This window comes from Salvelinus alpinus, chromosome 1 (assembly GCF_045679555.1).
Source record: "Salvelinus alpinus chromosome 1, SLU_Salpinus.1, whole genome shotgun sequence".
NCBI lineage: Eukaryota > Metazoa > Chordata > Actinopteri > Salmoniformes > Salmonidae > Salvelinus > Salvelinus alpinus.
In genome coordinates this window covers 40,403,645-40,420,238 of record NC_092086.1, presented here as the reverse complement: position 1 = coordinate 40,420,238, position 16,594 = coordinate 40,403,645, and the positions used below count along the sequence as shown (strand labels likewise).

Sequence of the window (16,594 nt, the reverse complement as noted above, 5' to 3'; positions counted from 1 at the left end):
ATTCTGTTTCAGTTTGCCTTACAAACGCCTCTTGTCTTGTCTCTCCGCCAGTCTACCACAGGGCTCTGTTATGGACAGTCAGAGGGGATCCACTGTAGCTCTGCCTGCTGTAATCCAACATGAAATAATTACCAGAGAGATGAATGGGAATGGTTTGCTAATGCTGTGCAATTATGAATAGGGTACATATTTAATAAGGCTGACCAGAAATGCTTAGCATAATACGATTTGATTGGAACAGTGATCTACTGCTTGTGCTTGCTCAAATGAGTTGGGAAGGAGTTTTAAACTAACTACAGAGAAGTTTCACAAGGCCTTTAATGGTAGGGTTTACATCAATGGTAATTGGTGATATTGGACTTCTCAGGATCACCCTTCATTCAGCCTCTCTAGGAAACTCTCCCTTTGGTCTAAGGACACTCCCACCCACATGGGGTATTGATACTTTGACTAATGACAGAGAGTCATACTGGATGTAGTGCTTCTATGACCTCTTTCTGATGATGTCATGTTTTTCCAAGCTCTGCAGCTGACCTATCAGAAGCTCTATCACTCTAACCACATGTACTGTCACGGACCAACATTCTTATCAACAATCCAATACGCACCTCCCAAGGTTTTTCTAAATATCACAAGAAGTGAGGATCATATTCAACATCAATATGACCTTTGCATAATTTCCTCCTCTCCTCTCTGCTGACCCACATTGAGGGGCTGTTTACCCACCCTGGTCATGCATTTTTCATCCGGCTCTGGTCACTGGTGGGACAGTGCCTGGCTTTTTCTCATTATGTATTCAAAGCAGGTGGAAGATGGCAGGAGAGAGAGATCTTGTTAGCTGCCACCTTCATACAGTCATAGCTAGCTGGATGCAGACGGCAAGGTCACACAGGCAAACCAAACCAGGCATCTGTGAGAATACCATAGTGGTCAGAGCTATGGACACACATACAAACACAAATACAATTCATAATTTAGGGCAGATCATTCTGAGTGGGCCAACTGTATGCAGTACTAGTCCTCACACATCACCTGTCAAATGCTTTATTAGCTGTGAATGGGATGACTTGCCAGTGTGGAGTGTGAGTCAAAGGGTCAGGGACAGTGTATATTTAAGCAATAAGGCACGGGGGGGTGTGGTATATGGCCAATATACCACGGCTAATGGCTGTTCTTAGGCACGATGCAACGCCTGGACCCTTAGCAATGGTATATTGGCCATATATCACAAACCCTTGAGGTGCCTTATTGCTATTATAAACTGGTTACCATATTATTAACTGGTTACAAACATAACTAGAGCAGTAAAAATAAATGTTGTGTCATACCAGTGGTATACGGTCTGATATACCACAGCTGTCAGCCAATCAGCATTCAGGTCTCAAAGCACCCAGTTTATAATGTACAATACAGTTGAATATGTAGTACTGTTGTGTGTAACATGGTAGATATTACTGGTTTGTTGACTGTCTGTTGAGAGCCAGTTACCTTCGAGTTGTGGATTGAAGTTCAAGCAATGAGATGCTGAAGTACACCTGTAGTAAGATATTGGGTTCCCAGTGCAGCACTGTGAGCTTGTTATCCAGGAGCCTCCAGCTACCAGCCTTTACCTGTTCATTACCGCCCAGTGTTATTCTTACTGCTCCTACTGCGTCACGCCAAGGGAGAGAGAATAAGGGTTTCTGAATATGGTGAAACACTGGAGTTGGTTGTTAGATTTCAGACCATGATATATAAGGACAAACCGATGTGGAGGAGATGACACTGATAGGAACCTTACATCAGAATAGTAGGGCTATTGGCCACGTAGTACTGACCAGAGTCCCTCCTGTCCAGCTAGGATAAAAATACACCTCAAAACATCTGGGCCAGGATTTGGGTCAGACCAAAAAAAGCCTGATCCGGACCAGACACACATGGTCCAGAGGTGAAGACAAGGTTGACCTATTATATCTCTGGTCTATTTCTGGCCAGTGCTCCAGGGGCCACGCAGAGGTTGAGGTCACTCAGGGGATAGATTGCCTGTCTGCTGTTCTCCACCACAGTAGGAATTATCTCTGTAACCCAACTCCGCCTGTGTCCAAAGCAGCAGGCGGTAATGGCTATGGGATATGTATAGGCTACAGCAGGATGGCACCTGGGGAAAAGACTTCAGATGTGTTCCATGTCCCAGAGGTGGATCATGGGAAGCCCACCACTCAACTGAGGTAGTTTTACCATGAATTATTGACCTGGCCTCATTACTGAGTTCATGAACCCTACTAGCTATAGGTCAAGCCCTGCTAATGGAACCATATACTACCGGTTTTACATGGTATTTCTGTGATTGTATATGGGATATAGGATGCATTGCAATGGGGCGGCAGGTAGCCTAGTGGTTAGAGCGTTGGGCCAGTAACCGAAAGGTTGCTAGATCGAATTCCCGATCTGACAAGGTTGTCGTTCTGCCCCTGAACAAGGCAGTTAATCCAGTGTTCCTAGGCCGTCATTGTAAATAAGAATTTGTTCTTAACTGACTTGCCTAGTTAAATTAAAAAGCTATTGTGACAAGGGCCCTTGTTTTTAGATATATCAGTTTTTAAATGCTTTGCCTGTAGTTTTTCACTCCCTCTTATGCAAAGTGTAACAACCAAGTGCTATTTTGATTGAGTGTACCCCTTTATTCTACACTTTGGTATGTTGCTGAACTCCTGCTGTCATGCTTTACTATAATTGGACGTCATTCTCACGTCAATCAAGTGTTTGTATGTAAGGAATGTATGTAAGGAAATGGGCATGTCGTCTGCGTATCTCAGTTAAACTCCTCTCTACCTGTCGTCGATTCAAAGCTATTGCTAATAGACATCAAGTTTCGGGAATACTGGTGTGTGTGTGTTCTTACGTGTGTGTGTGTATTTTTATGTCAGGAGGACAGAATATTTCCCAGGTAGCCCTTGACCTTGGTGGCAATGGAATGCACCTTGAGATGTTGTCTGGGTCGCGGTGGCCGGGAGATTTATCCAGTGGTAATGAGGACTAGCTTTTCTTTTAAGGAGGAGGCAGATAGTGTTGACCTTCTTTATCCTCTCCGGGTCCTGGCCACAACGTTTAGGGTTCAACTTTTAGGGTTCCATAAGAAGAGAGCAGTAGTGCTGTTACACCACTGACCCGGTTCATCCACTGATGCCACATACTGAAACCCAGGCCTCTCAATGCCTCTCAGTCTGTGCATATCTAGTAAGAGGAAATAAAAGGGAGTGGTGTACAAAGGTCTCTGAACCTGCCATTGATTCTTGACAATAGGTTTCACAATGTTAATTGAGACTATAGAGAAATGTAAGAGGACTCTCATATGCTTTCAAAAACATTTGTAGGCCTGTGACATGCATGGGTTACTCTGTGACAGTAATGTCACACTCACACAGGGATAGATTCAGGTATCACAATTTTATTTAAAAAATTAGAACTTTTTCATATTTCAGTGTTGCCATGCTTTGAGCATATAACAAGACAGTATAAAATCTCAACCCAAAAGGAGGATAGTAAAAGCAGATTTTGTTGATGCTGCTGCAGCAATTAGTTAAGTCATGCTGTTACTGTACAGATAACATTCCCATTAAAGTACAAACACCTCAATGAATTGCTTTTAAGTGCAATAATCATCTTATTATCCAACGTAATGTGTTATGATAATAAACATCTCTTTTGGAAATAAATCTCGTTGTAGGCCTACAGGAAAATAAATACGACACAAAATACTTTGCAAATCATAATGAATGTGCTGAGTTATTTCAACATCCCAAGGCACCCAGGCTTGTATGTTGGCAAAAAAAGATGTCATTCTTTACACAAAATTGCGTCAAGCAGGTGGTGATAGAGAAACGATAGCGATAGAGCAGAAAGCTGTGCCTGTTTCATAACCGTTTAAGTATACATTCCTTTTCAAGTCTACCCGTCGTTCACAGTGAAAATCCCAGGCAGTGGGAATATAAACAAAATCGCATGATTGGTTAAAATGCGTGTCCCCAGTCCAATAAAAACAAGGCAACAGTAAGCATGTCGTCCCCCACAAATGATGCAGCACCCCCCTTGGGCCAAACAGTATAATTTTGCAAATGACTGATTTCTATGGCAAGACACATCATTCACCCAAGTTTCGTTAAAATCGGGCCAGTGTTGTCTGAGATATCGTGTGTGACTAACGTACATACAGTTGATTACTATAGCATCACCCCTTGGGCCAATCAGTGTAATTTTGTGAATGTTGGATCTCTATGGCAAGAGGCATCATTCACCCAAAAACGGGCCAGTGGTGTCTGAGATATCTTGTGGGTTAACTAGACTCATCACTCTGAGTCATATGTTGAGTCTTGACAGCATTTGTTACAATACAAATATCCTTGACAAATTTTTGCCAGACCATGCCCAAGTGAATATTTATTGGTCAATAGTGGCCATGTTGTTTTAGGTACTAGTCTGGAAAATATTATCATAGATGCCACATATCAAGTTTCGTGCAGATCGTTCATTCGGTGCCAGAAGAGTAGCGTTTTAAGTGTTTTTCACAAAATTCTAAATAACGGAAATCCAGAATGGTGAAGCTTATTGGTCCCTGAGGCAAATTTGTTTATTTTGAGGAGAGGGACATATGTACCGAATTTCATGACTTTAGGTCAAACGGGTTAATGTGCGTGACCTTTCAAAGTTTGCATTTGAAAGATTTTACATTTCTTGTTATAGCGCCATCATCTGGCCAATCAGTATAATTTTGTAAATGCCAGATATCTAACGCAAGACGCATCATTCAAGTTTTGTCACAACCAGGCCAGTGCTGTCTGAGATGTCACGCGTGACTAATGTACGAACGCACTAATGTACTAATGGACGGAGACAGATCCCCAGTCCCCTCCCTGATTTCCTCGTTGGGGACAACTACATGGTCACCAATTCTACTGATGGTGGACGTTCTAAGTGGTCCTCTGTCGGGGAGTGCTGTCTGCATCTGCACTGCGTTGTGGTGATATGCTGGCCTGTATGTGTCAATTGCTCTGAAGACCATGAGATAACAAACCAGTTGAACGAAGCGCTTTGAAGCATCCAACCAGATGCCAAAACTATCCAACTGAAATATCCAAGATGAACAAGAAGGTCAGATTCTTATTTTAGACAGTTAGAAATCTAGTAAGTGTCCACACATAAAGTATTCAATATCTATAACAAATCCAGATGTCATTTACTGAAATAAATGCTTCTTTATCTATCAAATCAGACGCATTATCAACAGAGGCTTTAACACACGCATTTCTCATTGGCTTTTCACTTTTCCCTGCAGTTCAGTTCAGTTCAGTTGACGACAAGCCTCAAATGTCCACTTGGAGGCTCCTCCGTAAATATCAATGCTGCTCTCCAACCACGAAAACACGTTGCCTATCTGCGCTTTGCTGCTGCAAGTTGCCAGGTTGTATATCTCTCCAATAGACAACTTCCGGTCCCAGATATGAAAATTCGCCAGGTCTCCAACAAAAGCTTGTGTAGCATCAAAGCCCCCTCCAAGCGTATCCTGTGGAAAATAATATTGAATTAATGAAGATGGATATTGTGCTAACACAAAGGAAAACAATTATTTTAAGTTAACCTTTGGAGTTAATTTGTGCATTAAATAATTTATCCATGCGTCCATCCATGTGGCTTGTCAGAAGAAACCAAGGATAGCTCATATATCAAATTAGTAGACTTTTCATTTATCCAGATTACTGTTTTGACTAATGAATCACGTTACCATGCAAACGGCTTTCATTTTGCCATTGCAGTGTGAGCTGATAAATCAGAATTGGGGTTGCCCTGTTTCGTCAGCCTTGCCTCATACTTTACTTATTTCTGAGCACCTCCATGACATATGATACCTAGTAATGGTGTAGTTACTTTAGCTAGAAAGGGAGATTGGTTGGGGAGGATGGATGGGAGTAATCTGCAACAGTCTAGCAATCCAAAGGTTGTGTGATCGAGTCGCGTTGGGGACAACTGTAGCATTTTAACTTACTCTTCCCCTAACTCTTTTTAAAAAACTTAACCAATTTCACCTAACCTGCTACGTAAATTCTACTAACCTTTGTCATTTTAGTTCTCCTAACCTTTTACAAAAGTTATCCTAATCTTTGTTGTTAGTTCCCCTAACCGCCAACAATTTCCCCATAATTCTCCTTTGTTGTTATGGTGCAATAAGCAACCTGGTCCCAGAGAAAGACGTATAATTGTATACGTCCCCCAAAGTGTAGTATAAAATACTTCATTCAGTTCATATGCTATTGTACGGCCGGGTAAGACGTACAATATGATACTATACATCCTATAATTCGTATGATATTGTACGATCGCTATTCCATTCATAATGTAACGTACATAATGTAATATATCATACTAATTGGAGTGTCACAGATTTACCTACAGAATAATACGAATTGCCCCGAGACTATGTTGGTTTCATGAGTAAAAAGGATCATTTCTCATACTCCCAGTGGCTAGAGCTGCCGCTTTTTGGGAACAGAACACTTCCGGACACTTATAAGAAATCCTGCTACGCCCTCCGACGAACCATCAAACAGGCAAAGCTTCAATACAGGACCAAGATCGAATCCTACTACACCGGCTCTGACGCTCGTCGGATGTGGCAGGGCTTGCAAACTATCACGGATTAAAAAGGGAAACCCAGTCGCGAGCTGTCCGGTAATGCGAGCCTACAAGACGAGCTAAATACCTTCTATGCTCGCTTCAAGCCTTGTAACACTGAACCATGCATGAGAGCACGTGCTGTTCCAGACGACTGTGTGTTCACGCTCTCCGTAGCCGATGTGGGTAAGACCTTTAAACAGGTTAACGTTCAAAAGGCAGCAGGGCCAGACTAATTACCAGGGCGTGTACTTAGAGCATGCGCGGACCAGCTGGCAAGTGTCTTCACTGACATGTTCAACCTCTCCCTGACCCAGTCTGTAATACCTACATGTTTCAAGCAGACCACCATAGTGCCTGTGCCCAAGAATACGAAGGTAGCCTGTCTAAATGACTATCGCCCCGTAGCACTCACATCTGTAGCCATGAAATGCTTTGAAAGGCTGGTCATGGCTCACATCAACACCCTCATCCCAGACACCCTGGACCCACTCCAATTGGCATACCGCCCCAACAGATCCACGGATTATGCAATCTTATTGCACTCCACACTGCCCTTTCCCATCTGGACAAAAATAACACCTACGTGAGAATGCTCTTCACTGACTACAGCTCAGCGTTCAACACCAAAGTGCCTTCCAAGCTCATCACTAAGCTGAGGACCCTGGGACTAAACACCTCTCTATGCAACTGGATCCTGGACTTCCTGACGGGCCGCCCCCAGGTAGTAAGGGTAGGGAACAACAGATCCACCACTCTGACCCTCAACATTGCACCTTAAGGGCAATGCGGTGCCAGGACAACCTCTCTCTCAACATCAGCAAGACAAAGGAGCTGATTGTGGGTACAGGAAACGGAGGGCTGAGCATGCCTCCATCCACATAAACAGGGCTGTAGTGGATCAGCTTGAGAGCTTCAAGTTCCTCGGTGTCCACATCACTAAGGAATGATTATGGTCCACACACACCAACACAGTCGTGAAGAGTGCTCGACAATTCCTCTTCCCCTCAGGAGGTTGAAAAGATTTGCATGGGCCCTCAGATCCTCAAAAAGATCTACAGCTGCACCATTGAGAGCATCTTGACTGGCTGCATCACCGGTATGGCAACTGCTTGGCATCTGACCACAAGGCGCTACAAAGAGTAGTGCGTACGGCCCAGTACATCACTGGGGCTGAGCTCCGTGCCATCCAGGACCTCTATACAAGGCTGTGTCAGAGAAAGGCCCTAAAAATTGTCAAAGACTCCAGCCACCCAAGTCATAGACTGTTCTCTCTGGCGCTACCAATGCACCAAGTCTGTAACCAACATGACCCTGAACAGCTTACTACAAGCCATTAGACTGTTAAATAGTTAGTTCGGGGAGCTATTGGTTCACTATTTAACTATCTGCATTGACCCTTTTTGCAGTAACTCTTTTGACTCATCACATATGCTGCTGCTACTGTTTATTATCCATCTTGTTGCCTAGTCACTTTATCCCTACCTACTGTATATGTACATACAGTGAATTCGGAAAACATTCAGACCCCTTGACTTTTTCCATATTTTGTTACGTTACAGCCTTATTCTAAAATGTATTAAATTATAGATTTTTTTGTCAATATACACACAATGACCTATAATGACAAAGCGAAAACAGGTTTTTAGAAATGTTTGCCAATGTATTAAAATATAAAACAGAAAGGTTGAAGGAATTGTCCGTAGAGCTCCGAGACAGGTTTGTGTCAAGGCACAGATCTGGGGAAGGGTACCAAAACATTTCTGCAGCATTGAAGGTCCCCAAGAACACAGTGGCCTCCATCATTCTTAAATGGAAGAAGTTTGGAATCACCAAGACTCTTCCTAGAGCTGGCCGCCTGGCCAAACTGAGAAATCGTGGGACAAGGGCCTTGGTCAGGGAGGTGACCAAGAACCCAATGGTCACTCATACATAGCTCCAGAGTTCCTCTGTGGAGATGGGAGAACCTTCCAGAAGGACAGCCATCTCTGTAGCACTCCACCAATCAGGCCTTTATGGTAGAGCGGCCAGACGGAAGCCACTCCTCAGTAAAAGGCACATGACAGCCCGCTTGGAGTTTGCCAAAAGGCACCTAAAGGAATCTCAGACCATGAGAAACAAAATTCTCTGGTCTGATGAAACCAAGGTTTAACTCTTTGGCCTGAATGCCAAGCGTCATGTCTGGAGGAAACCTGGCACCATCCCTATGGTGAAGCATGGTGGTGGCAGCATCATGCTGTGGGGATGTTTTTCAGCGGCAGGGACTGGGAGACTAGTCAGGATCGAAGGAAAGAAGAATGTGAGAAACTCCCCAAATGCAGGTGTGCCAAGCTTGTAGCATCATACCCAAAAAGACTCAAGGCTGTAATTGCTTTTAGAGGTGCTGAAGTACTGCATAAAGGGTCTGAATACTTATGTAAATGTATATATCAGTTTTTCTTTTTTATACATTTTCTAAAATTTCTAAAAACCTGTTTTTACTTTGTCATTATGGGGTATTGTGTGTAGATGAGGAAAGTGTTTTTCTTAATCCATTTTATAATAAGGCTGTAACGTAACAAAATATGGAAAAAGCAGAAGGGGTCTGAATACTTTCCGAACGCACTGTATCTCCCTCAATTACCTCGTACCCCTGCACATCGACTCAGTACTGGTACCCCGTGTATATAGCCAAGTTATCGTTACTCATTGTGTATTTATTCCTCGTGTTATTATTTGTCTATTTTTCTATTATTTCTATTTTTTTCTCTCTGCGTTGTTTGGAAGGGCCTGGAGGTAAGCATTTCACTGTTTGTCTACACCTGTTGTTTACCAAGCATGTGACAAATATTATTTTATTTGATTGATTTAATTTGATAATTGATCCAAATTCATGCCTAAACGGGATAATTCCTCCATCTTATTATGGAACCTGAGAGTCAGAAACTCAGGTTTTTAATTGATGCATAAGCCTGTTCCTCTCTCAAGGTCTGACTGATGTTATGTTTGTGCTATAGGCCATGTCCCTTTTGATATTATGACCTAAGGTACCAAAGTGTATTGATTAAAAACTGACCATTAAAACTGTAATGGACATACCTGTTCTTGTCCCAATATCAGAACACCTTGTGGTTTGATTGGATGGTATGGAGCAAGGTTTTCTCCACTGCCCCTCATGACTCCATCTTGGAAAGCCTCCCATACTCCATCTCGAGTTGTCCATGTGACACAGATGTGATGCCACTTCCCGTCGTTGATAATGAATGGTAATTTAGCTACCTGGAATGGATTTCAGTATTTTCTTTTAGTATATGCATGGGTGGATATTATTTTTTTTTTTATCACTGCAGCAAACTAAAATAAAAAAGCTTGCATACTTATTAAAAAGCTTGAGGCTTTATAGTCAGTGTGGTCTAATTCAAAAATGATATTTCTAGGTAGTTTGCAGTGCAGGCATTCAGGCATGTTCATACATTAAGAATAATTTGATGCAATACTCTGCTTTCAAATAATATTTTGTCTACTGTTGGTGATATATGCATCATGTAAAATAACATGTGAGTATACCTTGTCATTGATGAGTATCTCCATAGGATTATTCCCCCACTCAATCAGCACCAGCTCGTTGGCCTGCCCTGGCACTGCGTAGGAGAATGGCGTGCCCACCCCAGGTGATGCATTGGATTTGAGCCACATGCAGACAGTGAATGCGTACATCTCAGGGAGACTCTTCTTCACTTTGGCATACATGTAGTTGGTCCTCAACGGGAATGTCAACTGGAATTTATCCAGCGGCCTGTTTTCTTTCTGACCTGTAAACAAAACAGAGGACAAGGTTAAAGATGTCACCTGTCACAATAATTATTGTGGGCTAGCCTAGGCCTATAGAAGCAGTGCTTGACTTCAGCAGGAGCTCACCAGTACTGAATAGTGGCACCTCAAATGTTCTACTGCTTGAGCTCCTGTTCCTCTTATAGAATATTAGCTCAAAATTATTGTGGAGCTCCAGCACCTAAATATAAACAGTACCAGCACCCAAAATTAGTACAGAAACATTTCACTCCAAGTCAAGCTCTGTATAGAAGTTAGAGCCTTTTATATAGGCTATCTGAGTGACACCAATTTGTTGGACATCAATGGTGGGACATTTGTCCTGGCTTTAACAAACAACTGTGATTGTCAGGTCAAGATGAACGTGAGGATTTGAGTTTTAAAAAATGAAGGTTGTAAAATATGTCGCTGAGCATCACGTAATGCGCAGGGGAGATTTGCAGCGGATTGCTGCTGAAGGTTGACTGATCAATGTAGCTATACAACAAAGTCCTGTTTCTTGTGGTTCCACGTTTTTTTTCTGCGGCATGATATGCATCACATGAGCAAAGCGGTTGGAATAGCGGTCCTGGTCTCTTCTCACCCCTCCCTCGGCGGAACTTTACAACCGTGTTTGTTGCCCGCTATAAGGAGCTGGAGCTTTACGCCATAAGGTCCTGGCGAACTTTGCTCTGCTCAAACGGCTAGTGGTGCAAGTGGAGACGGCTGTTTCAATAGAATTGAACCATTTGATCTGCATGAATTAAGGGAAAAGTGCTGAATACAGAAGGTTGCACCATCCTTTTTTTTTACGGATGCCTTAAACAGCAAATCACCTCTTAAGCCACACATCTTTGTGGAATTGGATATGCAAAGCAATGCAGCTATTCGTCGGATCCCATCCCCTCCCTCTCCTGCGATGCAATAGACACCAGCCATATTACCAATTGATTTCGTATATTGACATTAATCTATTCATTAGTAATAAACACCACTTCAGTTGGATTTGAAAGGTCTTTCAGAATAGGTCGTTTTTTGTTTTTTAAACGGCAATACTAAATTAGTTCAACTATGCCAGCCAAGTATTTGGCGCGTTTTTGAGCTCGCACCTTTCTCGAGGTCGGTGATTCTCTGGTGCAGGGATGTGAGAGTCGACTCCACTCTACCGCGCTGCTCCGTCTCGTTCCGCAGCCCAGGCTTGCCATCTTCTATACTGTTCACGCGGGATAACACCTGCTTCTCCAAATCGTCGATTTTACTCTGTAGCAGGTCTTTCAGACTGTTCGCCTGGACCGAGTTGTTGTTCCGACTGAATTGCTGTGGAATGAAATAATGATTAGTTTAAAAAAACGTTTAAAAAAACACTGAGAAACATTACAACCCATATGCTGAGGGACATCGTAAAGCTAATGCCAGATTAACTTCTTTAAGGTTTATTGCCCTGTTGAGTTAGCAACATGGTAGCCTACATCAAGCAACTAAATTCGTCTCCGGCAAGGTGTCTGTCCTCAGCATGACTTGTTAAGTTTCACGATTAGTGCAGAGTATTAACCTACATGGTGGAGGGCTCTTCACCCCTGGAAGTAAATGTGATAAACAAAGTACAAGGGCGGCAGTGCGAGTTGGACAGGACAGTGCAACGTGATTTAGCCCATAGTGTAAACATGTCGTTTTTCACCCAAAATGATTGGTGAAATGTATAAAGCCTATTATTTCGTTAAGATTATTTTTCTCCACATACCTCGAGATTTTCTAATCTCTGCTTTAGAGACTGTAAAGTCTGCGATAGTTGCGCCAAAGTGTCCGAGGGACCCCTTGATACATCCCCCATAGTATTTTTGGTCCCCGTCTCTTTTCTCCTTCCCCCAGGTCCGGGCTCGGGCGCACTCTGGCCCTCACAGCGAGTTAACTTGGAAGTCAGTTCTCTGATAGTCTCTTTTTGGTTCATAATGGTCTCCTTCTGCTGTAGGACGGTCTCCCGGAGCTGCATTACAGTGGTCTTCAGATCCTCTCCAGGCATACTGTTTTGCAAGGTAGCGGCGCATATGTCCATATCCTTGGGCACCGACGTGCAAATAAATTGAGTCTGTCCACCACCAAAGTCTTGGCACGAACCCTCCACGAATAAGTAAGAAAGTATAAAAAGTGTACAAGAGATTGCCTTCTTAATGGCCTGCATTTCGCCGTGTGTGTTGTGTTGCATTTGGTTTAGGAGCAGCGGTGGTGTGTTGCGAGTGATTTCAGGACCACGGAGCTGTCGCTTTTTGTTGTAATCCGTCCGTGGTGCGCGCCCGGTTTATATAGCGCGCGTGGTCTGCGTTGAGCAGATCCACCCCATCAGGGAGAGGAGGGGAGGAATCGCACTCTCGCAGCGTAATCACCTCTCGACGTCAAGGTGGAAGGAGCCTCATGCTCAAAGATGAAACTCGAGGCTCCTGGATGCTAAATCATTCATCACGACGACAATTTGTCATTTATTAATGTGTATTATCAATTTAAAATGTGCGGATTGGTAAACAGCAATGGCATTACTGGGTATCAGGAGAGTCAGCTGTGTTCGTTTTGTGCATAAAGGCAAAACCGACAGAACTGAATTCACATCGAAAGGAAGTTCAGGGACCCTCCACAGCATGGCTGATTCCCCTGTGACCTGTGACACTGATAGCCCCATATACATTTTCTCATGTTACAATATTCATAATAGATAACATGGTCTGCATGTTTACAGCAGCCAGCACAGCCATTAACATCAATATAATTACACGAGCAGCAGTTGTATTACCATCAATAGCTGCACTTCTTTGACTGTCACACGCAGGTTTATTAGAATGTTGTTAAGTGCTTTTCTTTATTTGGTACATTGCATGTATTTCTCATTGTACAGTATAATTTTTGTTGAAACGTGAAAATAATTGAATGCTCTAAATTAACATGTTCATAATCTTCTTCATCTGTTGTCAAGCTGGTACACCTTAAGTCAGGCCCCTCACACAGGCATGGTGGTTTGTATGTGACTCAGTGGTAATACCCAAAATGATGTCCCATGGGGTGTCAGCCTGTGAGGCCCTCGGGCAAAACAATACTGCAAAGTGTCAACACAGTCTGCAGTATTTGAATGCAGTATTTGTAATCATCTCAATAATTCAGGCCATAAGGACTTAATCTATCCCTTAGCCTTTTGCTATTTCACTTATTCAGGGAGAGCAATATTACTTTTTTGGTTGCCTACTCAGCCTTTATTAATTATATCAGTGTTGAAAATCAAATGAAAACAACTTGAATAAGTGATGAAAACATATTGGAGCTTAGATTAAAATGGATTTACTTTAGGCAACTGCAGAATGTGTACAGTACAATGGACAATATGAGTCTATGTGATGGAAGGACATGGAGGACTGAGAGGCATTAAACCTACAACACCTTCACTGACTTCACAAATTACACCTTCTATCCCCAGGGAAACTAATGCCACTAACACATTTTATTGGGGAAGTGATCCTAGATTTGTACCTACAGGCAACTTGTTCCCTGAGCAATGATCCTAGTCCAAGTTATTGAAATGAAGATTCTATACGTGTTTAGTGCTTACTTTGAATGTGGTAAGTGCTGCACCTGAATGCCAAAGCGTTTCACCTCCTATCAGCTGACAATCCTAGATAGCCTTACCATGAGGTACACTATATATACAAAAGTGTGTGGACAACACTTCAAATGTGTGTATTTGGCTATTTCAGCCAAACCCATTGCTGACAAGTGTATAAAATTGAGCACACAGCCATGCAATCACCATAGACAAACATTGGCAGTAGAATGTCCTTACTGAAGAGCTCAGTGACTTTCAACGTGGCACCGTCATAGAATGCCACCTTTCCAACAAGTCAGTTTGTCAAATCTCTGCCTTGATAGAGCTTCCATGGTCAACTGTAAGTGCTGTTGTTGTGAAGTGAAGAAGGAGCAACAACAGCTTAGCTGTGAATTGGTAGGCCACACAAGCTCACAGAACAGGCCCGCCGAGTGCTGAAGCTCGGCGGTAAAGATCGTCTGTCCTCGGTTGCAACACTCACTACAGAGTTCCAAACTGCCTCTGAACTTCATGAAATGGGTTTCCATAGCCGAGCAGCCGCACACAAGCCTTAGATCACAATGCACAATGCCAAGCGTCTCTTGGAGTGGTATAAAGCTTACCTCCATTGGACTCTGGAGCAGTGAAAACACGTTCTCTAGAGTGATGAATCTCGCTTCACCATCTGCCAGTCCGACGGACGAATCTGGATTTGACGGATGCCAGGAGAATGCTACCTGCCCGAATGCATATTGCCAACTGTAAAGTTTGGTGGAGGAGGAATAATGGTCTGGGGCTGTTGTTCATGGTTCGGGCTAGGGCCCTTAGTTCCATTGAAGGGAAATATGAATGCTACAGCATACAATGACATTGTAGACGATTCTGTGCTTTCAACTTTGTGGCAACAGTTTGGGGAATGCCCTTTCCTGTTTCAGCATCACAATGTCCCAATGCACAAAGCGAGGTCCATACAGAAAGTGTTTGTTGAGATTGGTGTGGAAGAACTTGACTGGCCTGCACAGACCCCTGACCTCAACCTCATCGAACACATTTGGGATGAATTGGAATGCCAACTGCGAGCCAGGCCTAATCGCTCAACATCAGTGCCCGACCTCACTAATGCTCTTGTGGCTGAATGCAAGCAAGTCCCCCCAGCAATGTTCAATACTAAACTCCATATTAATGCCCATGATTTTGGAATGAGTCGTTCGACAAGCAGGTGTCCACATGTTTTTGTAGTGTATATGTATAATGGCTGAACTGAGGGCGAGTGGTTCTTGGTTTTGCGCATGGAACTAAATGTGACATTCCTGCCTCTATTCAATCCTAAATGATCATCGCGGTTATTCTCTGATCAGATTATTCTGTTCTTAGGTGAAAATAAGTCAGATGTGTACAAGGAATTAAATGGGTAGGAGGAGATTTATTGACTCTAAGCTCTGTGTGTAACCATAAGGTTGCTAGGGGGCCATAATAATAATAATGTCTGTGTCCACTGATTCCTGCCACCAAAAAAAGCCAGCTCTTCTGTTCTCAGCTCTTCTGGGGCATTCAAGAGATGGAATGGAAGACTACATTTATGGTTATGTAATTGTCTGAGTGCTTCATAACAGGCTGTAAGGGGTAAACCTGGAAAGGGTGAAGTAATGCTGTCATAAGAAATGGTTGGAATTCACAATTTACAGTCGTTGATGATGTAAAATGTTTCACCAAGCTTTTATGGATTGGAAGATGGAGGAGCGTATCTTCTGCTCTGCCTCGTGTGAGCTCAAGCGAAAGTCAAAACTATCTAACCCTCTTCCATTAACTAGCCCTGGGCCACTGTAAATATTTTAGTCGCATTAATGCCTCTTACCAAAACCAAATGTTTTTCAAACTATGAGTGCAATATTGTCTTTTTCAGCAAGGCACTTAACCCTAATTGGTCCAGGGGTGCCGTACTACTATGGCTGACCCTGTAAAACAACACATTTCACTGCATCTAGCTGGTGTATGTGATAATAAAACATATATATTTAAAGATGATAGTGAACACTGCATTGCACTGTCATTCTACTTTTGTTTGGTTGTAAATGCTCTGTCTCGAATAGTCTTTGTAGTGACTTATCCCTGTTCTCTGCTCTGACACTATACAAGAACAAATACACACAACTGTTTTTCTTATTGGAGGTTTAACTCTTACATACTGTAACATACAGTTGAAGTCGGAAGTGTACATACACTTAGGTTGGAGTCATTAAAACTTGTTTTTCAAACACTTCACAAATTTCTTGTTAACAAACTATAGTTTTGGCAAGTCGGTTAGGACATCTACTTTGTGCATGACACAAGTAATTTTTCCAACAATTATTTACAAACAGATTATTTTACTTGTAATTCACTGTATCACAATTCCAGTGGGTCAGAAGTTTACATACACTAAGTTGACCGTGCCTTTAAACAGCTTGGAAAATTCCAGAAAATGATGTCATGGCTTTAGAAGCTTCTGATAGGCTAATTGACATCATTTGAGTCAATTGGAGGTGTACCTGTGGATGTATTTCAAGGCCTACCTTCAAACTCATGGGAAAAACTAAAGAAATCAGCCAAGACCTCAGA

At 42.7% G+C, this 16,594-nt stretch overlaps 1 protein-coding gene across 1 annotated transcript; it reads right to left on the bottom strand.

Annotated features, from left to right (window-relative positions):
* Nucleotides 1-3,407: 3,407 nt before the first annotated feature.
* Nucleotides 3,408-12,711, bottom strand: LOC139575884 (neuronal pentraxin-1-like). The gene is made up of 5 exons (XM_071401291.1): nucleotides 12,176-12,711; nucleotides 11,544-11,751; nucleotides 10,192-10,436; nucleotides 9,724-9,903; nucleotides 3,408-5,539 (listed from the first exon to the last, which is right to left on the bottom strand). The coding sequence occupies exons 1-5, from the start codon at nucleotides 12,635-12,637 to the stop codon at nucleotides 5,318-5,320; spliced, it is 1,317 nt and encodes a 438-aa protein (XP_071257392.1). The 5' UTR covers nucleotides 12,638-12,711; the 3' UTR covers nucleotides 3,408-5,317.
* Between the last annotated feature and the right edge of the window lie 3,883 nt (nucleotides 12,712-16,594).

Bases quoted from the DNA above. Each gene is read 5' to 3' on its own strand.
- LOC139575884 (XM_071401291.1), bottom strand. From the start codon at position 12,637: ATGCAACACAACACACACGGCGAAATGCAGGCCATTAAGAAGGCAATC. The intron at 11,752-12,175 runs GTATGTGGAGAA...TTCATTCCACAG, and splicing joins AGAGATTAGAAAATCTCGAG to CAATTCAGTCGGAACAACAA. The intron at 5,540-9,723 runs GTATGTCCATTA...TATTTTCCACAG, and splicing joins TGATATTGGGACAAGAACAG to GATACGCTTGGAGGGGGCTT.